General features: G+C 39.2%; 2 protein-coding genes across 2 annotated transcripts in view; one reads left to right on the plus strand and one right to left on the minus strand.

The window, feature by feature from the left end:
- RYR3 (ryanodine receptor 3) overlaps window positions 1–17,128 on the plus strand; it is a 479,585-nt gene extending 462,457 nt beyond the window's left edge. The window contains exons 97-105 of the mRNA XM_054969918.1: window positions 403–530; window positions 2,310–2,370; window positions 5,118–5,264; window positions 9,148–9,282; window positions 10,057–10,213; window positions 12,072–12,136; window positions 12,254–12,354; window positions 14,540–14,591; window positions 16,159–17,128. Coding sequence (XP_054825893.1) covers window positions 403–530; window positions 2,310–2,370; window positions 5,118–5,264; window positions 9,148–9,282; window positions 10,057–10,213; window positions 12,072–12,136; window positions 12,254–12,354; window positions 14,540–14,591; window positions 16,159–16,254 — 942 coding nt within the window. The 3' untranslated portion in view covers window positions 16,255–17,128. The remainder of the gene's footprint in view (window positions 1–402; window positions 531–2,309; window positions 2,371–5,117; window positions 5,265–9,147; window positions 9,283–10,056; window positions 10,214–12,071; window positions 12,137–12,253; window positions 12,355–14,539; window positions 14,592–16,158) is intronic.
- An 82-nt stretch (window positions 17,129–17,210) lies between these two features.
- The window catches only part of AVEN (apoptosis and caspase activation inhibitor), a 207,805-nt gene continuing 203,346 nt past the window's right edge, over window positions 17,211–21,669 (minus strand). Inside the window, exon 6 of the mRNA XM_054971874.1 lies at window positions 17,211–17,751. Coding sequence (XP_054827849.1) covers window positions 17,642–17,751 — 110 coding nt within the window. The 3' untranslated portion in view covers window positions 17,211–17,641. The remainder of the gene's footprint in view (window positions 17,752–21,669) is intronic.

Consider the following 21,669-nt stretch of genomic DNA (forward strand, 5'->3'; position numbering starts at 1 on the left):
TGGGTGCTGCTTGTTAAACTGCATTGTAACAAGTTATATTGGAAACTGCTGTCTGTGATCTACATTGAGGGGAAAACAAAACGCTTGGGTGTTATTGCTGAGCAGTTACAGGGGGTTTTTTTTAGCTGTCTATCATACATAGTTCTTATTTGCAGCCTTTGTCTTTTCTGAAATGCACATCCTTGTAAAAGAAAAAAAATGCCAACTTAAATTACTTCAAATTATAGACACACTTTCAGATAATGGCTTTTTATGTTTCTTCAACTTTTGAATGCCTTTTTTCCCCCTTGTCTGAGCTGTCATTGTTATTGAAGTATCAACTCTGGAATGTTAAGATTTTAAGAACTCTGACAAATACTGGTTAAATTAAAGTAATGGTATCTTGTATCTGACCTATTGTAGGTGATAAACAAGTACGGTGATTTATATGGAGCAGAACGCATTGCAGAACTCTTAGGTCTGGACAAAAATGCTCTTGACTTTAGTCCAGTGGAACATACGGAACTAGAGGAGGCATCTCTTCTTTCATGGTATGGGTTGGCCTTTAATGTGTAACCATAATTGATACGTTGCTTTTCCATCTCTAAAGTGATACACAGTTAGACAATTCCCAAAACAATCATTTGAAAAAAAAATTCAAAATCATCAAAACAGCAGCTGTTCAAGGTGCCTAGATATTTCTGTCATTATAGGAAATCCTCATGGCACTGTTGCTTTTACAACAATAGAAGAAAGCATACCCAGCTCCCATTTATCCATGCTATTACAATAGTGCAGCACATTTGAGAACCGGTGTGATGTACTGGTTAGAGTGTTGAACCTGGGGTGACTTCTTTTCTTCCATGAGGCTCCCTGGGAGATCTTGGGCCAACCGTTCTCTCTCGTCTAGCCTATCTCACAAGACTGTTGTGGTAATAAAATGGATGGTGAAGCAGGGAACTTGTATGGTGCCCTTAGCTCCATGAAGGGCAGAATCAGTGATTTTTCTTTTTAAAAAGTTGTAAGTACTCATGAAGTACTCATGACTCATCATCTTGGGGGCCCAAGTCTACTAGCTGAAAGAGGTGCCAATACTGTGTACTGATGGCTACCCCCAGGAAAAAAATAAATAATAGTCTGTACTGACACAATTTGCAAGTATGGCAAGTCCACCTGGATGCATTTCTGAAATAGAGTATTAATTTCATGAATATATCTGCAAGGTATATGAAAAAGAACTTCATGCAAAACATATAATTCTAGATACAATATTTATTTTTAATATATTTACTTTATTCCATAGTGACAGGTTTCAAATTGCCTTTCTGTCCAAATCCAAAGACATCTGCAGTCAGCTTTTAAAAATTCAGTATATTCATATACTTAATATTTCTAGGAATTGGTATTCCAAGATAAGTGATGACATCTGGGCACCACTGAAAAATGTCCACTAGCAAATACACACTGTTATATATTGTCTCCCAATGGTATCAGTTCAGATTTTATCTAATTAATTAAACAGACAGATGACCCACCAAAAGTATTAATAATGTTAATTAATACTGGAATGAAGGCTGAGGTTGTGAAATAAACAATGAAAGTTCATTAAAGTGTGTGTATAAAAATCCACCTGGATGTCAGTAGCATCTCCATTATGAAAAATATGTTGCTGACAGACAGTATGTGTGTAGAATTGGCTCTCTGATGGTCAAAATGCCTTTAGGATGTTGCACAGGTGAGTCATTCCTAGTCCCATGCCTATCATGCCTCCTCAGGCAAATGTTGTGCACTGCCACTGGTTCTCATCCAGTCCAGAGACTATTTGCCTGCTAGCAATACTGAGTTACATTGCAATGTTCCAGGGTGGTTCACCACAGCAGCGTTATTTCATGATGTTGAATTGTCAAATAGTATTGTTCCCTGCTCTAAAAATATTTCAGTTTATAATATTGGACCATATTTTTTTAAAATAAGACTTAAAGTAGCTTATAATGTTGAGCCATAACATTTCTTGAAAAAAAAAACAGTATAGGACTCCAGTGCATAATGATCCTTTATGATTATTTGGCACAAGCCATCAGTTTGGGAAAAGGCATAAAGCAGTACACACCATACACAATACTGCTCAAGCATCCAATGCTAACATTTATTGAAGTTCATCCTAAGAGCTGTAAAATGTACTCTCTCCATTTCTTCAAAATATAGTCAATACACCTCCACAAAAGTTTTAAAAATATCGTTGGTGTTGGGGAAAAAATAGTCAGTACAAAATGTGATAAAATGAGCTTACATTTTAATTAAATAATAAATACTTATGTTATTTTTATTAGGTTAGGTTCTATTGATGCCAAGTACCATATCTGGAAGCTCGGTGTAGTTTTCACTGATAATGTAAGTATGCACAATTTTCCTACAAAAATCACTCAGCATTCTTATTATCTTGGCTGGGGAACACAGGGTCTGGTATGAATAGGGAATGAGCCTCATGCTCACACATCCTCTTTTATCACAAGTATAATTTTTAGGGAGAACTCGAGCCAATATACATACATTCCTGAATGAGGTAGACCTTTCCCTAGGTCCTGCCTCAGGTCTTTGGTGCAAGCAGCACCCCCCCCCCCCACATTAAAAGTCTGAAAACCCTTTGAGGATTGGATGAGGAACAAATGAACCTGAAACTAGATTGCAGGTATAAAAGGCCCAATATAACAGGTATAAAAGGCCCAATCAAGAGATTATTTTTGAGGAAGACTTGCATATGCAGCAGATCAACTCTTATGAAGCACAGCACAAGTGGTGCTTAAAATCTCCCCAAAGTTTTAAAATCTACTTGTGATCTTGCATGTGGAGGAAAGCTGTAGCAGACATAGAAGAATTTATTATATATGGCCACAGGCCTTCACAGTCCAAAACCTTTCATAATAAATCATACATACAGACACAATGGTAGTAAAATGCATTTTACCTTATATATATATAAAATATTATATAAAAATATAAAATATAAATATTTTAAGTAAAACAGCGTTAAAATCAGACTGTTTCTAACAGACTAAAAGGCAACAATCTGTACCAGTTGTTTACTTTTCCTAGTTGTCACATTTGTTCTTATTTTCCTGGCATCCAGGGCATAAAGTGCCATCCTATTAGAAATAAAAAGATCTGTATCTGAGAGTATAAAATTTAATTTATCAAAGCCAGGCAGAAGATGAAGACCAGATAAAATACTGGTTAGAATTTTTCCCCTTGGCAAGTTCTGGTATAAGGGACAATTTAAAACATAGTGTGGTAAATTCTCAATTGATGTTCCACAGATACATATATACACTGATTGATGGGTTTTTTTCACAAAAAAAATTGTCTGAGTAGCATCTTGTTTGGTATGGACTGGAGAAGTAATGATGTGAATGCTACCCTGAGCTGATAAGTTGTAATTTCAGTCAAATAATGCACACGAATGTGATCTTTTTTAATGGTTTGTACCATGGAGTAAATTTTGATTTGCTGATTGAAAATTTGTCAGTTAGGGCATTTTCTTTATAAATCCATTCCTCTAAGTCGACATTGCTTCCCAGAGGTTGAAGTAATTCGTCTGGGATGGTATATCGAGATGCAGTCTCATGAAGGAAGTCTCGCTGTGTTTTGTTCTTACTTTGCAACAACTGGTAACTCAAATTACTGAAGGAACCAGGATTTGTTAGTTGCTATTTTCCACAATTTAAGAATCGCCAAATGGGCATGTGAACTGACCCAAAGGGAGACCAAATTCTGCCCGTAACAAGGCTGCTGGTGTCCCTTTTGGCAGAGCTAAAACATGTCTCATGAAAAGTTTTTGGATTATTTCCAAATTGCTAAGTATTGGTTTTTTCCATCCCCAGATGTCAGTTCCGTACAGTAAATGGGTGATGACTTTAGGAAAGCTGTAGTATGGGAATAATACTACATGAGTGCATGCACTCAGATAAGCACAAAGATAGTGTTCTCTGTTTGCATACTTCTTTACTGAATTTCATAGCCAGAAATAGGCCCTGCTTCCAGTGAATTTATAATGTTTATTTACTAGTGTGTAAGATGCAGGTATTCTCTCAAAATGTTCAGGGATCTCTGTAACTACTATCTCCTATGTGGAATCTGATCCAGTAATGGTTTTTGTGATCACCCAGCATGTTTCATTGTAATATATTCATGTACATATGATGTTTTGTGCTGCCAAATTTCTGAAAAATGCAACAACAAAAATCCCCTCCATTCACACCCCTCCTTAAAATCAGAACACGTGTTAAAGTCTGTAATGTTCAAAATTAACTTGTTTGGTAGTTTTGTTTAGCAACTCCAAGAAAAATCATATTGAAAATCCAATCCATTATATTTTTTAAAAAAACTAAACTTTTAATATATGACACCATTAGGTATGCTCTACATTTTAGGCAAAGAACAAGCCAGGTCCTGTGTAAGTTTTCAGTGACCCGCAAACTCCATTATAGATTACCAAAGGATGTAAAATCCCAGATGGCCAGAGATGGAGTGGGAAAATCAGGATACAGATATCACACCTGGCTATCTATCCCAATAACATGACAACTATCAAAGCAGGGGGACCAGTGGATAATTTTTTCTAGTCTGATACCCATTAATTCTTCTATGCAGCCCACCTGCTTATTTTGCATAGTGCACCATAGGGGCTGTGTACACAAATGAAATAATTTACATTTCATTCACTATGCTAATCATTTTCTTATATTACATTGATAAAAGTAAATCTGCATGAATGTCCATCTTGTTGGGATAAAAATGCTTAGTAATTTGGAAAATTTGTTTTTGAAGGCATATCAGTGAACAAGAGGATGTTTGCACTCTTCATTTTTGAAAGAGATTTTGAGCTTCAAAAGGATGCCTTACTGACTACTGTAGGTAGAACACCACTTATGCTATGATAACCAGAGTGAGCATAAGTTTTACAGGAAATGTGACCTTGAACAAATTTCATTATATATAATGGCAACAAAACCCTTGACTGTGATGCACCTCCCATTTGTTCATTTGACCTGGAATGCCCCATATATATTAATAGTAGGGCTGTAGCAGTTGGCAATCTCTCTCTCTCTTTCTTTCTCTCTGATATGTAACATTTTCTTCAGTCCTTCTTATACTTAGCTTGGTATACAACCATGTCGATCCTTGGACACTACAACAACTTCTTCTTTGCTGCTCACTTGCTCGATATTGCTATGGGGTTTAAGACACTGCGTACCATTCTGTCTTCTGTAACTCACAATGGCAAACAGGTGAGTTTCCAGTGACATAAAGCATGTCTGCCAAACTAACCATGCCATCATAAGCAGAATTAATCCCTTTTAAACCCACTGACTTCAGCGGATTTAGAAGGATGTAACTTTGCTTAGGATGGCACTATATCAGTGCAAGATTAGTAGTTAGCTCTACTCAGAACCTTACTCCAGTCTATTCAGTGGGGCTTACTCCCAGGAAAGTGTTATAAGGATAGCACTGTAAATCAGCTACTGAAAGAAATAGTACTAATGTCAATAACCTGAAATGCCAAAGAAATGCTGTGCTGATTATGTAAGAGTATAAAAGGCCAAGTTTTAAAGATGCTGTATATAGTGGTACCAGCTTAAGGGGTGAGGGCAAGAGTGGAGAACAGAAAACACAGAGACCATGATTGGAGATGAAAGGCCACAACTATTGCTTACAGCTTACCATAGCCTTGATGCGACATAAGGCATGGATCCCAGATTGGCTGATCCGCCTGCCAGCCGATGATCCCCTCACTGCCTCGGCCTGTCAGCTGAGGGGGCACCATAGGATGACAGTAAGTGGAAATCTACCTGGGCATATGCCTCTGCATGATTTCCCTGTCACCTGGGAGTGAGCATGCCCAGACACTCCCTGAGCTGGGCTTGTCACTACCTTGAATTGTTCCCAAGATCCCATAAGGCTATCTCCTGCTATGGAGAAACAAAGCACACAGGCCGTGTTTCCCCCCAAATGGATCTGTACCCAACGCCAAACCACCCCCAAAGTTATGACGAGCAGTTGGCACACCACGAAATACAGAAGAAAGCCACGGCAAATCACGTGGGGGCCTGGGTGGCTCTGCCTCTTGAGCGCATTGGGCAGACCTGAGAAAGAACTAGGCCACCCAGGCCTGCCCACCCAGGCATCCTCCCTCACCAGGCCAGTTGGGCCTGATTGCTCAGGTGGGACTTTCTATGTAATTGGCTCCTGTGTAGTCATGACGGGCCAGAGGGAGTTGCCTTGGACAAGCCTCCATTGCAGGAGCCTCTGCCACTCGCCTACACCCCGCGGCCCTGCCTCCTTGGTGGGTCGGAGGACATAGCTTATCAACAACCTTATGGAATGTACCAGTCACTGGACTGTACCACTTCAGATTACAGCTGATGGAAACAAAAGCTCCTTCATTTAAAAAACAAAGATTCCCTCGAACAAAATTTTGGAATGGAGATCATTGTTTTTTACCCAAGAATGCAATAGTAGTACACTTTTATCACACAAGGCTACAGGTTGCATGTTTGGAGCTGGAGTCCTATACAAATTTCTTGGAAGATAGTGGGTACTTTTGAGTAAATATACACAGGATTCATTGAAAGGAACACTGGCATGTTATCATGGATTTTTGTGTGTGTAACTCTTCTTTACATTACTTATGTGAATATATGTATCTCATACACAAAATGATTTAAAAGATTGTTAGTAAATTCATAAGTTGTTCCAAGGAGAGCTAGTAGTTTTCTTTCTTCAGTGTGTAAACTACTCATTTTTATTGTTGATGATCATATTTAAAAAAATTAGTTTTCCAGTTTGAAAAAAAAATATATTAAAATGTCCACATTTTTACCTGGCTGTTGAAAATTGTCTTTTACTGTAATATCTCTGCTCCATTATCAAGCCTGCTTTCTGCATTTAAAACCAGATACCTGCCATCCATTGTTAAATTCCTATAGAATTTCCTGCATCAGAACAGAATACATCCTCTTCCATACCATTCCTGGCCTTTCCATTTCCCTGAAGCACAAGTGCACCGTATTGTTGTTACTAAAAGAGAAACCGTTTTTATACTGTCTAAAAAATTGAAGTTTGATGCTGCTCCTGCCCTACAATCACATCAGTATTGTATTTTTTCTCTCTCTCAAAGTCTGTGCAAAGAACTCAGGGTCAATGTCAGCAGTTGCAAGGGAAATGGTATTTTCCTTTTGTTCCTTCCTGGCAGAGCTGGCATTGCCAACTCATGTGGTTCTGGCTGCCCTCCCATTCTAGTTAGTTTGTCAAAATAACAGTATTTTATCAATTCTTTCTCATATCAATCAAACTTATTTCATCCAAGGCCCATAGATTTCCATAAAAATAAAACGAGCCATTATGTGTAATGACTAGCAATGCTGTTTTATTCAGCTCATCTCAGCACACACAGGAACTACAACGTTTATTTTTGAGCAAAAGTTTGTGCCCCCCCCCCCCAGCGAAACCATGCTGCTAGAATAGATAATTCTGCTGTTGCTCCCCTCTCTTCTTAGAGGCTTCCATTAGTGGACTTGCAGAGGTGTTGAAACTGACCAGTCTCAGGCAAAAGCATAGAAAATGCTAACCTTTGCCAAATAGTAAAGAGTTCAGTAGCACCTTTAAGATTAACCAACTTTATTGTAGCATAAGCTTTCGCGAACACAGCTCTCTTCGTCAGACGCATCTATAACCTTTGCCAGTTTCTCCTCTAAGTAAGAGTAGCAGAAAGTTCAAGGGAGAGACTGGCTCACCACTGAGGGGGGGAATCTTTGCTACTGCATTAGTCCCCTATTTGTAGTGCTTGTTGCATAATAAGACCCATGAGGGAGGGGTGGCAGCAAGGGGGCATTTAACTCGGCATTCATGGTGAGGCAGGTACTTGCACAACCATATTTCCAATATTCATCCAAGTTCCATTGTTTGTGGAAAGAATAGCATTTTGCAACAACCAACTAATGTGCTTGAAGTACTGGAAGATAATGAGAGAATTCCTAGTGCATCTTGAGCAGTAAGTTCACATGATAACTTTGACCAGATTTTGTCTGGAAAGGCATCAAAGCCCTCTATTGGTCTAAGAGCCACTGAATTGAAAAGGAGCCTGAGCACAGACTGAAGCCATATCTTTCCAAACACTGATGTGCATATTTAGTGGTATTGCACTATTTATTGACTGTCTCAGCCATTGATTATATTGACTCACACTGTGTAATCCGCTTTGAGTCTCAGTGAGAAAGGTGGACTATAAATAATGTAAATAAAGAAATAAAAGTTATACTGTTAGAAGTATATATGATTTGTCTACAACGTATGACAAAATTGTCTGCTGTTGTATCCATGTACACTGTCAGCTTCTGATCAACATGAGATACAATTTTGTTTGTTTACATGAAACATTTAACAATTATAAACTGATTATTTGTCCAATGTAGATTTAAGTATACTTAAGCCTATTTATTTTGTATTATTTGCCCGTCTGTGGCCTTTTAAAATCTAGTATCAAATCTGATAACTGCAATAGCAGCTGCCCTGCTGTTGGATTACCAAGCAGTTGAGCTGAGCTTATTTCAGTGTATTGAACAGAGCATATTTTGCACTGCTTTAGTCATTTTGCTCATGAGATCATACTGCAGTGACATTTTCTATTTGTTAAAAGATGGCATCAAGCCAATTTAGTAAGTCTATAAAATAACAATGTTTTACAGTTTAGAGTTCCTTATATTGGTGTGCATTTTTTCACTCTCATGTTAGAATTGGCAATGTTGAAAAGGGCATTTCGGAGGAAAACCTAAGAACCATTCAGAGAAATTTGCCCCTTGTGGTGAGCTGCTCCACATGAACAACTTATCAATTGATAAAAACTAGCTCCTGGAGCAATTTAAAGTCTGCAGACGGGCTCTCATGTACAGTTTGTTCTAAGCAGCAGGGAGAACCGTGTTTTGTAAACCCTGTTTGGAATATTATAAATGGTATACCATTCAATATATATTAAGATAGTGTCACTAAGTTAGGAAATCATGATATTTCAGATTTATTGTATAGAGAATCTAGGTAGTTAATACTTCTTGAGAGAGATTTCAATCATTAATTGCCTTTTCCTTCTACGTAATGCTTTCTTTTGGCCATGCATAGCTCGTGTTGACTGTTGGACTTCTGGCTGTAGTAGTATACCTTTACACAGTAGTGGCATTCAACTTCTTCCGTAAATTCTATAACAAAAGTGAAGATGAGGATGAACCAGACATGAAGTGTGATGACATGATGACTGTAAGTTACAGGACAGCACTAAAAAAGTTCAACCAGTACTATCACCATGTTCTCAATTATCTAGCAGCTGTAAAATACCATTGTTGTATAGATGAAAGTTTAAAACCATATACATATTGTCTTGGATGTAAACCACTGTAGATGGAATAAAGGTTGTTGAAGGGATCATTATTCATCCCCTTTTGCCCCTCCTGTGCCTGTCAAATAGCTACTTTTGAGGTTTGGGAGATCCCTTTGGTAGAACAGCTTCAGATAAAGTACAGAGGACTGCAATAGGAATTGGTGTGTATTATCTCTGTCTTTCACAAGCAGAACAGTAACTCATATAAGGGAGGTATTTCTGCCAGTTCCCTCTGACCTTTTCAGCTCCCTGATCACTCCCCCAGCAAATGTACTTCTGAGGCATGGGATTGGGGATGGGTGGGATTATGGGCATTGGGACTGCATAGTGTATGTACCTGATACTATTTTTCTTTGAAATCCTGACAGATTCTTTCCCTGATCAGGCTGAAAGCCAAATAATCTGGAAAACCCTTTCTTTAAATTTAGTGACAGCACCCTTGTAACTTAAGACTTGTGTGTGGCTGCTGTAATACAGAGGCAAAATCCTGAACATCCGAGGCTAGCTTCATTTCTGTTAGTTTTCTTAATACCAGGTGTGTGGCCTGTGCCTTTAGTGTTTATGCAACATTCTGTAGAATGCATTGTAAGATGTGGTACTTTTTATGCTCTAGATTTAAAGTAGTTGAATTATTTGTTTTAATTTCTTCCTAGTGTTACTTGTTCCACATGTATGTGGGTGTAAGAGCAGGGGGTGGTATTGGAGATGAAATTGAAGACCCTGCTGGAGATCCTTATGAAATGTATCGCATCGTTTTTGACATCACATTTTTCTTCTTTGTCATTGTCATCTTGCTGGCCATCATTCAAGGTATGTTGACTTAACAGTTAAGTAATATGGATTTTATTCCTGTTTCCTAACTATCATGCTTATAATCAGTGGCATAAAGCCAAGTACTGTCAAGGAGTAAGATTAGAGCACTGGTCTTCAGCCTATGGCTTGGGAGCCTTAGGTGGGTTGAATCTTCACCAGCTAGGTCATGAGCCCTTCGTAGCCTCCATTTTTGATGCTTTTTTGAAGAGTCTCCTGCCAATACACTTGCAGAGAACAAAGGCACCGTGTCTCCTGCCTCTTTTCCATCACATGCAGAAAGGCCAGCAGGATGGCATGGTCCCTCAGCAGTGGGATCCCTTTAAGCATCAGCAGCTTCACAAAATCATACTCCATCTCTTTAAAATCCTTACTGGGCCGTCTTTTTCTTCCTGCAGCTTAGTTTGGCTATCAACCCGCACCAGTTAGCCAATCCATGCTTCATGCACATGCTTGCAGTGTGAACCCCCCCTCCCCAATAAAGGTGCTCTCATGCCTTTTCTCTCTGTCATATCTTAGTCTACCACCCGCCCCACCAGGCCTACCTCCAGCATTTCTTTCACAAGTTTACAAGTGAAGCCCTTCCCACTGAAACAGCTGATATTTTGCTGATAAGGGATAGCTCCACTCCAAAAGCAGACACTAGGAAAACAGGATGGGGGATGGCTGGGCCAGGCTATGCTGTGTGAGGAGAGGCAGAAGGTGAAAGAGTGAGTGTTTCAGTGGAAGGAGCTTTGAAGCTGTCTGTGCTGGCTTCTCTCTGTGCTAAAAATCCCAGTTTTTACCTTGAATTTCCTGTCCCTTTCTGGGACTGCTGTCCATAGTCCTGCCCCAACTTCAGTGGGTTCATAATTCTAACTCTTCTTCCTGTCCTGTGCATAGTGTTGATGATGATGATGCCTTGCAGTTAAAGGCAGGTGCCAGATCTGAAAAGGCTGGACTACTGCATTAGAGAAAAAAGTGTCAAGATCATCTTTAGAGATTAAACTAACAAACAAATAACAGGACATTCCTGTCCTTATTGGCCAACATAGTAATCCTACAATGGCGTTGCAGACAGTGGAAGACTCAGAAAATATTTTAATCCAGCCATATGTTTCATATTAGTACACTTCTAAGTAAAATTGTTATTTTAAAAGTATTGCTTGTTTTCTGTTTCTGCCTCCCTAAAATTTATTAACAGTGGTATAACTACATGGTTTCAAACAGCTGTTCAATGTTACAACATAATATGCTTCATAATGTAGTGCTCAGCAGCACCCTCAATGCTGGCCACTGAGGGTAGAAATTGCTGCAACATCTAGGTGATATATCCTGATAAGGGCAACTTTAGATATGATGGTACTGTGGAGTGAACAAGCAATGGAAGTGTCTTGTATTTGCTCTCCTTTTGCATCTGTCCAATATACCATCATGTCCAAAGAAGTGGTGGTAGCCTGCTGTTGAACATACTGTTAGGTGAGACATATTTTCCCATCCATCCATATTCCACAATCACATTCTTTTTTGCCACTGTCACTCCTTTCTGTTGCCTCACATGCATCTCCCATCGTAGTTCTCCTTTCTATTATAGATCACTTTTAAGATACAAAGTCCATAAATATTGCACATGTATGGATCCATACCCACCTCACATTATAGTGCTTTATGTATTCCAGCATTGCTGTGCTCACAACTAATACTTTCCTCCACCACAACCCATGTTAAGTCAGGCTTTGTTTCCTTTACTGACCTTCAAGAAATACATTTTTTCTACGTTACAATACTTTAATAATATCTAAGGGGTACAAAAGTGTTACTGAATGGTTGTTTTTCAAAGTCAGCTCTATAGTGCTATTTCTTTTTACTTAAATAATAGGTCTCATTATTGATGCCTTTGGTGAATTAAGAGATCAGCAAGAACAAGTCAAAGAAGATATGGAGGTACTAATAAGAATATGAGATTCTAATTTGTTTCAGTATTGTGACCATTTACTTATAAGAACTTAAATTAATCCATGGTGCCTGGCAAATTTAACTAAATGTTATTTTTATTTCTAGACAAAATGTTTCATTTGTGGAATTGGAAATGACTACTTTGACACAACTCCCCATGGGTTTGAAATGCACACTTTGCAAGAGCATAACTTAGCCAACTACCTGTAAGTATGTGCATTCTCTCAGCTCTGTAACTGCCCTGTACTCAGAGATGTAGCATGGGGATAGTCCATCCTTCATTTTTGAGACACAAACTGAAACTTCTTAGGAGACAGACCCATGTACTGGAAGGAATTATGGAAGCTAATGAAGGCCTGCTGAAAAGTTAGCATTCAGTTGACCAATAACCATGTGTAATGATTTCAAGAAATGGGTGCATGTGTCTTTAAATGTTTGGTAAGATAGGTGAAGAGTGGGGGTGAAAGAGAGAGATGAGTGATATGATTGGTTGATGACAGAGAGTGGGCGGAGTCAAGGCAGTTTTCAGTTATTGAGGGAGAGAAAAAAAAAGATTCAGTTAGGGCAAGAGAGGCGAGCTGTGTGCAGCCTGAGTGTGTTCATGTATTTGTGAGGGAAAGGCAACCTGAGTGGAAGCCTGAACTGAGTGTGTCTGTGAGACTATATATTCATTCTATTTGAAGCAGGCAAACTATGTGTGCACCTGAGAGAGAAAGAATTGAGAGTGAAAAGAAAACAGGCTAGCTGTGTGCTGTCTGAGGAGATCTCTGTGAGAGAAATATAGAGCCTAGAGAAAGAGGCTAACTGTGTGTGAAGCCTTACAAGAGATCTGTGTGAATGAGTTTGGATGAAGCAACTAGAAGAACTAAGAACTACTTTTATGTAACCAATACGCTTCTAAAAAAATAAACTTTTATTTTGTTTTGTTATATCCCAGAGTAGCAGTCATTGTTATCTCCCATTCCTATCCTCAGGGCCACATAGAACCACGAAGGAGCCTGACGCATAAACACGTTACCAAAGGGAAAACTTAAATAAAATATATTGGAATTTAATATTCCTGGTGGCAGCTAACTACCCAGAGGGTGTGAAGGGAAAGATTAAAGCACAATCCACCCTAAAGAAAGTACAGATCATAACACCATGGCTTATTTTAACTGATTTGTCTTTATTTATGAATTTTAAAAGTATAAAAATGAAAGTCTAAGATAGTCACATATCCAGAAATACAGCAGCATAAGTAATCAAGCAGGAAGTTGCAGAAGTAGCTTATTTTTTGGCAGTGAAAGCTGATGAGATCAAAAAAACCTTAAAAGAGAGCTTTGATTGAATGCCCCCTCCTCCATTAGATAGCAGCCCATGTCATTTTCCAAAATAGAACATGCATGCATGTGGATATAGTTACAAAAATTAGAGCTGTTCAGTAATTCACAATTGAGAGAGAGATAATAGCTGTTGTGGGGGGGGGGAGAGTTCTAAAAGCCAGTTACCACAAATAACAATCTTCATTCATTTATGTACTTCGGCACATAACTGTATGAACAAAGGTGAACAGTGCAGTACATATGGAAAGCCAGCAACTATCTTCATATTTAACACTCAAATTAAAATAACCTGTCTCCATATAATCATGTACTGGTATTCTAGACTGGGGAAAAGAAGGAGCAAAAATGAGGTGGTAGAAGAAGAAGAGATAGAGTACAGCCCAAGGTGCTGCCATTTCAACCCCTTCTCCCTCAGGCATCTCCTTCTTCCCCTGCCCTGATCCCCTCACAGGAGGCAGCTGTGGTGCCCGCACCTGCGAGTCTGCAGTGTGCCACAAGTGCCACTTTCAGCTTTAAGGACATTCATTAAGCAGTAAATTTGAACCAACTGGCAGACCTCAGTGGGTAGAAATAAAGGTCTAAGATCAATGATGTTGCCCCCTTCCTGTCCTAGCTAACTAATATGCATGGGTTTGAGAAGGAAAGTTGGGCATTGATTAAGAAAAACAAGAACTATGATGAAGCCTTGTTGCTCCACATCAGTTAGGGCCTGAGCAGAGAAGGGTCACAGAAAAGGACAGAATGAACGCCTATTAGCTTAGTTACCTGCTAGAATGGGAGGAAGAAGTAACCCACAGGGGCATCCTACATTATTCTTATTCATTGCTCAAGATTAACACAAGCTCTCAAAAGTAAAGAAAAGGATATCCTATTCAATAGAGGAAGGTAAAAGAGGTAACTTTTTAAAGTAAAACTTTGTTTCATTTATTTTCCTTGCTTCTTGGTGAATATGGCCACATGAGCTGGCACTCAGAGACGATAACCGTATGGATTTTTTTTTACACAAAATCAATTTTGTCATGAAATAGGATTCTACCATTGAAACGTATGCATCTAATTTTTTCAGGTTTTTTCTGATGTATCTCATTAATAAGGATGAAACAGAACACACTGGACAGGTAAAGCAATCTCTCTGTTTCTCTCTATTTGTTTGTATAAACTCTTTTAGCCTTTCTGATATACAAATAGCACACAAGGAGGCTCACAGCACGAAATTATAAACTGACTTCAGATATCTAAAAGGTCTTAAACAGTAGCCAATGGAAGAATAAAAACAGTAATAAAACCGCAAATCAAACTTGAAAATACCAGAGCGAAAGGTGCCAACAACATAATCTGCAGAATAAAACAGCTTCAGAGAATAAAAGCACCAAATGCTTTCTACAATAAAATATTTTCACAAGTTTCTAGAAAGCCAAGAGAAAGGAGTTTCACAGGTGGGAGTGAAGGCTATGGTTAAAGAAACTGATCTGTTTCATCTCCACTGAGTCGAAACACAGAGCAGGGCACCGGCAGTCAATTGTAGACTACAGGCAGGCTCATGTGGGCAGAGGCAGAGCCTTTTGTATTTTGATCCTACATTTTTCAGGACATTAAAACTTCAAACCAGCATTTAGAATTGAACCCCTAAACTAAACCGCAGCCCATGCAGTTGACATCACTGGACACAGTGGTCTCTGATTTTTCCAGTTAGAGCAGCTGCAGACATTTTCTGGTTCTGTTGAAGTTTCCAGGTTTATTAAAGGCACATAGAACATGTTGCAGTAGTGTAATCTGAGTGTTACCAAGGCATGTGTACAGATCAGCTCTTTCCAGGAACAACTACTGCTGGCAAACCAGCACGTGCTAGTAAAAAGCATTCCTGGACATTTCCATAATCTGCCTTTAAAGCAGCAGGGCTGAGTCTAGAAGTACACCAAGACTGTGAACCTGATTGTGCAGAGGTAATGCAATCGCACCCAAAAGTAAGTCCTGGATCAACATTGTCTCCAACCAACTGTTCATCTGCATTGTTTGTTAGTTTGCTCACATCTAATTGTTTACTGCTTCCAAACATTATTCTGACCACCTCCTTAAAATTAATTGGAAGGAAGAGAAAATTGCATTGTCAGCATTGTAATGCTGTTCTCTAAATCTCTAATTAACACCTATGTGAAACTACTAGGAGATGTTAAATAGTTCAGAAGATGAGATAGATCAGTATAGAATGCTATAGACTAATGGCTGTGGGGTAGAACAGTGTTCTGGCAGCACCACCTTCGGTATCCTGTCTAGCATGAATGAGCAGAGCCATTGCAAATCAGTGTTCTCCTGCACAGCCCTAGATGGTTTAGAAAGCTATCGTGGTTGATGACATCAAGAGCTACAGAGATCCAAGAGAATTTATAGAGATATTCTCCCCCAATAAGCTGTCTGGTGAAAGTGTTTCCGGAAGGGTGATCAAAGCAACTACTGCACCTGAACCAGGTTCGAAAGATTCAGATACCACCACTCAGTCAAGAAGTATTCTCTGCCCCCAACGCACCCACCTACTTCCCCCACCCCCAGCAAAGGGACAAGGTGAATGTTGTTTAGATCTGATGAGTACAACAAGGCTTTAAAAAGGAAGGATTCCTTATTGCTTCTTTCAGAACTTTTAGAATGGGCAATTTTTTTAAAAAACACACATCTCTCTTTCAATTTTAGGAATCATATGTATGGAAAATGTATCAAGAAAGATGCTGGGATTTCTTTCCAGCTGGAGATTGCTTTCGTAAACAGTACGAAGATCAACTTGGATAAACATTTCAGCAACAAAGCTTCTATACTCAAACTAAAAATGAAACAAAATCAAGCAATTACTATTCAGTGGTACAATGCAAATATTATATGTTTAATCTCTCTATACAGTAAATTAATTTGCTTCATTATAGGATGATCAGCTGGGTTTTTTGCACCTGGCAGAAAACTGGCCCTTACGTTGTCTGCTTTTCAATTTTTGTATTGGAAAAGGACAAAGAAATATGCTTATCTTAAACTTTTCAGTTCATTACTAGTTCAGAAATAATTTGTATTACTATTAAACCCAATAGGAAATACTGAGATAAAACCCACGGAGCTCTGGGTTACACATCTGGACTGGTCGCCATCTTTCCTTCTCCCTATTAAACCCAATAAGGTATAATTTATGAATAAAGAATATGTTAGTAGATCCAGTCATGAAGTATGAGATAGTGTTGCTTGAAAGGGCTAATAAATTATGTTACATGCACAACATCTTAAGAAATTGAACATCGAGTAACAATGCCTCACTTATTCACTCATGTTGTGATATTAAACGGTATTTCAACCAGCCCTGGTATTCCCCATATCATTTCCTAATTAATATGGGAAGAGAGAATGTTTTGCTTAAACACTTTATTGCCCCTGAAATCCTAATGAAGTGCCTTAAATCTTTGCAAAGAGAGCTATGCAAAAGTGTTAGCATTTTAGATCGACATTTTTGTTAAATCAGTTGTGTTGCTTTCCTGTCTAATTGTATTAAATACTTGAAAGGTAGTCACATACTTGTTCCAATAACAGCTTATTAGATGCTGCTGGTAAAACAAATATATTGTCTCACATTCTTACAGAAGTAAATTTTAGGTCAAATAAAATAATGCTGTATGGTCAACTAGTGGTAAGGTTGCTATGTTTATGCATTTTTTTTCATTTGAATAAGAAGTGCCCACTGCAATAAAGAATTTACAAACCAAATCTCAATGTTGTCATGCTTTATTATGGTTTGTTAGAAACTACCCTGAAAGCTGTCTCACAAACTGCAGAATTAACACACAACTACACTTAACAGCTCAACTTTACAGTTGCACAACAAAAGCTAAAAAAGTTTTCCTATTATCTATTAGGTTGCAGCCTAAGCTACTTATAAAGCACTGGATTTTTCTACAAGAATTTCAAATTAATGTAATTACATTTCTTTAGACGTTCTGATACAAATAATTCTCTGCTGATAACACACATCTTTCCTGGAAGTTGTCCACATATGCCACTTCAAAATGTCATGCAATATAATTAGAAATCAGGATGAAACAGCTACTTAATTTGAATGCTTGTAAATGAATATTTTTATATAGCCACTGTTATCTTAATTTGTTTTTCAGTTACTTGTATGACAGCCAAAATGCAGGCGTTAGGAAATCATGCTGTCCAGCCAGTCTTCAAGCTCTTCCTCAGTAATACATTTGGATAAAACTTGCTGCTGTTGAGATATTGAGCTTTTTTCTTCAGTCCTATTCAGATCTAAAAAGATTGGAAACAAATAACAAAATGCTATTGAAACCCCTCTTCTGCAGATGGGAAAGCAGGTTTTTAACAGTGATTGACCTCCAAGGGAGGGCTGGTGGCCGGACTGAGTTCTGGACACCATCTGCTACCAGCTATAATTCAAGAACTGCAAGAAGATATAATGAAACAGCCCAGGGTCTCTTGATGGGACAAGGGAGAGAGGTTACCCTAATAAAATTGAAAAGACTACCTCTCATTTGTAATTTGCACCACATAAATTCTTGATATTGTAGAAAGTTACAGATGAAACTATGATATTCTCAAGGGTGCAGATCCCATAAGCAATCCAGCTTTGCGTGGGAGAAGGAGAATCCCAAACAGGATTTCAATGGGGCCTCTTTTCAACTTTGCATGCTACATTTCTGTTCTTACAGGAGGAAAAATGATCATGCTCAATATGTCCTTTAAGAATAATTAAAAACAGAAGATAACATTACTCTGACAGAAATTATGAGAGGAATCACATTATGTAGACAAGTAATGTGATGTTTTAACTCACACATACAGCACACAAAACTACTTCCTCTAGTGAAAGTTTGGTCACTATGTCAGTTGCTCTGCCAACAGACAACCACAAGTTCTGGTCAAGCTCTCACAAGAAGAAATCTCACAAGTGTTCAGGCACTGGAATGCACAGCTTTCTGTACAGATTCTAAAGAGGCAGGAAGATTATCGTCTTTGGTTAATTAGAAACAGTAGTCTGGAGCAGGAGAGATGGGAAGCTGTTGCTGCCCAGAATTTGCTGCCTGAGGTAATTACCTCAGGTAGCCTCATAAACTTGGCCCTGCACACATGTTAAATCCCTTCAAGCATGAATCAGCGTTTGCCTTCCATTTAAACAGGTGCTCCAGAAGAGAGATGGGCAAGAACAGCAATATGAACAAAAAAAAGCCACGAACAGCCCAATCTGCTGTTTGAGAACAAGCTGTTTGTGAGGTCCCATTCTAAACGAACAGGTGGTCGTTGCAAGCCTCCTTGCTGTTCATTAAGCCAGACAGTCTGGCACCAGTAATCAATTCCCTTGGCAACTTAGGCAGGGATTGTCTGAACTCCGAACTCCTGCTGTTGCTCTGGAAACCCCAATCTAAGCCCAATTTATCTTGACAGGCAGGTCTTCCTTTCAAGTGTGGAGCTCCAATTTGTTAAAAGGGAACAAAGAGCAGGGGGGAGAGGGACTCCCAGCTCTGGCTTTGGAGAGGGAGAGACAGCTGCTGTTCGCATTTTGATAGAGAGAGTGCATTGGAGCTTGAATTTCTTGTGTGTGGTGGGATAGGGATCTACCCCTTCAAGTTCCAGGGCTGCTGCCAGGCTCTGGGGCCAAGCTATTATTTATTATTGGTACCTTTCCTGGTGCCTGCTCAAGTCAGGTTTCTGGGAGTGGTGCAGTAGGGATCTTGACTTGGATGATGGCTGGAGGAGAGCCTGCTGGCCCCCACGAACAGCCAACCACAAACATGTTCGTGAACAGGGCCATGTTCATGGTTGTTCATGAGTCCCTGTTCGTGGATGGCAACGAACAACGAACATCATGTTCGGGTTTTTTTTCTGTTCGTGCCCATCTCCAGAATCTGCAGGAACCACCAATGAAACATTTTTTTAGTTGGATAGCCATGCTGGTCTGCAGAAGAGCAACACTCAAGTCCAGCAGCACCTTAAAGAACAACAAGATTTGCAGGGTAACAACTGTCAAGCATCAAAGCTCTCTTAATCAGACATCTGTATCTAAATTTACTGGTATCAATAATCTACTTTCAAATTTTATGCTTTCTCCAGACAAGCATATTTTTTTACCCAAGTGGAAAGCAGCAGTTGTACCTTTAGCATAAAATGGTGCTTCCCACTATTGGTGACATATTTATTTACTTCATTTATACCTTGCCTATCTCCCCCATGAGGACCCAAAGCAGCTTACATCATTCTCCTCTACTCCATTTTATCCTCACAACAACTCTGTGAAGAGGTTAGGCTCAGAGTGTGTGACTGGCCCAAGGTCAACCAGCGAGCGTCCATGGCCAAGGATTTTGAGGTCTCCCAGATCCTAGTCTGACATTCTACACTACAGATTGAATGTTTAAAAATGCACAAGAGAAAAATTCTTACTTCCCTGAAGGCATCTGTAGGAAGTACTTATTTTGTCAGAGCTCTTTTTTTCTTTGGTATCTTGACCTTAAAGCTCAGCTTCAGGAGAACAAAAAGGTCAGGCCAATCATCAAGAAAATCTCTTTGACTGCCACTTACATGGTAGATGCTGGCCTGAATTCAGCTGGATGGTCTGTCAGGCACTATCTGCAGGCGTCCTAGCCAGGAGGTGTCAGGCTCAGTTTTGGAGCACTAACCTCTATCTAGGGCACATGTCCCTGCTCTGTCTTATTTAATGGACCCTTCATATTACCTGTTATGGGATGCAATAACATATACTGAAAAAGCTTCACTGTTGACTCTTCCAACCCTTCCTTTTAATTCTCTGACAACTTTATAACTACCAAACTTTTCATTACTTCAGTGACCAATACTGCAACTAAACTAAATTCTAGCCTCATGGCAGCAGATGTGACAAGAAGGTACAAAGTAAACATCCTCCAGCTCCATCAGCCCAATGATAAAAAAAAAGCTGGTTTGTGCGCAGCCTCCTCTCCACAGGCCCAGTTAATCAGTCAGGGGCAGCAACAAACTTTACATTAGAATGGGACTGATCTCTGAGCTAGAGAGGTCCTATATACTCTTGGAAATGGGAGTCAACAAAGCATTCCCTGAGTACCGCTACAATGTTAGATTGAACAGAAGTTGCTGATACAATCTTAGGCTAAGGAAAAGTTACTATATGACCAGCTGAATATCTATCTAATAGGGTTTTTTTCTGTTCATCAAAATAGGGATGTTGTCTGTGTGATGAAAAAACAAGCACACTAGACAATGAAGTCATATGGAAGAAAATCCTCCTTCCATATTTTTCTCATATTGAAGGAGTCCTTAGGTTCTATACCTGGTTTAAACAACATCCCTAATCTTGCAGTGGTTCACACAATGGCTAAAAGGAATCTTTGTCAAAGTGGACAGGAGCCTTTACAAGCTTAGAAGAAATACTGAGAACGGGATAGAGTAAAAATTTTATATTGTCGAAGGCTTTCACGGCCAGACAACGTTAGTTGTAGATTTTCTGGGCTGTATGGCTGTAGTCTTAGCATTGTAGTTCCTGACGTTTCGCCAGCAGCTGTGACTGGCATCTTCAGAGGTGTAGCAATTCTGTCTTTTGGTGCTACACCTCTGAAGATACCAATCACAGCTGCTGGCAAAACGTCAGGAACTACAATGCCAAGACCACGGCAATACAGCCCGAAAAATCTATAACAACTAAAAATTTTATGATAGGAATAATACAAATATCTGAGCTGAAGAATTAGACAGTCAGTCAAAATAATGTCAATCATTGCAATACTCAATACCAACAGGCTCACTAAAAGAGCCAGTAGAAAAGAGCAAAAGTCTAGGAGCACCTATAAGACTAACAACATTTGTGGTAGGGTATGAGCTTTCATGAGTCACAGCTCACTTCTTCAGATACCATGATACCAGAATCACAAAAGCTCATACTCTACCATAAATTTTGTTAGTATTAAAGGTGCTACTGAATTCTTGCTCTTTTCTGTCACTACAGACAGACTAACATGGCTACCCGTATTCAACTAAAAGAGCTAGTCACTGTAAGCATCTAAACAGTGAACAAGTTGTGTGTGTGTGTGTGTGTGTGTAAGCTACTGATCCATGCAAGTCCAGGCAAAGGTCCAAATCTAAAACAAGGATCCCAGCACTTGGACATTAAATAATCCAAACTAATCCAAAGGGAAAGAGAACAGAAACATGTAACATACATCA

Source organism: Eublepharis macularius, chromosome 2, assembly GCF_028583425.1.
Source record: "Eublepharis macularius isolate TG4126 chromosome 2, MPM_Emac_v1.0, whole genome shotgun sequence".
In the NCBI taxonomy this organism is placed as follows: Eukaryota; Metazoa; Chordata; class Lepidosauria; order Squamata; family Eublepharidae; genus Eublepharis; species Eublepharis macularius.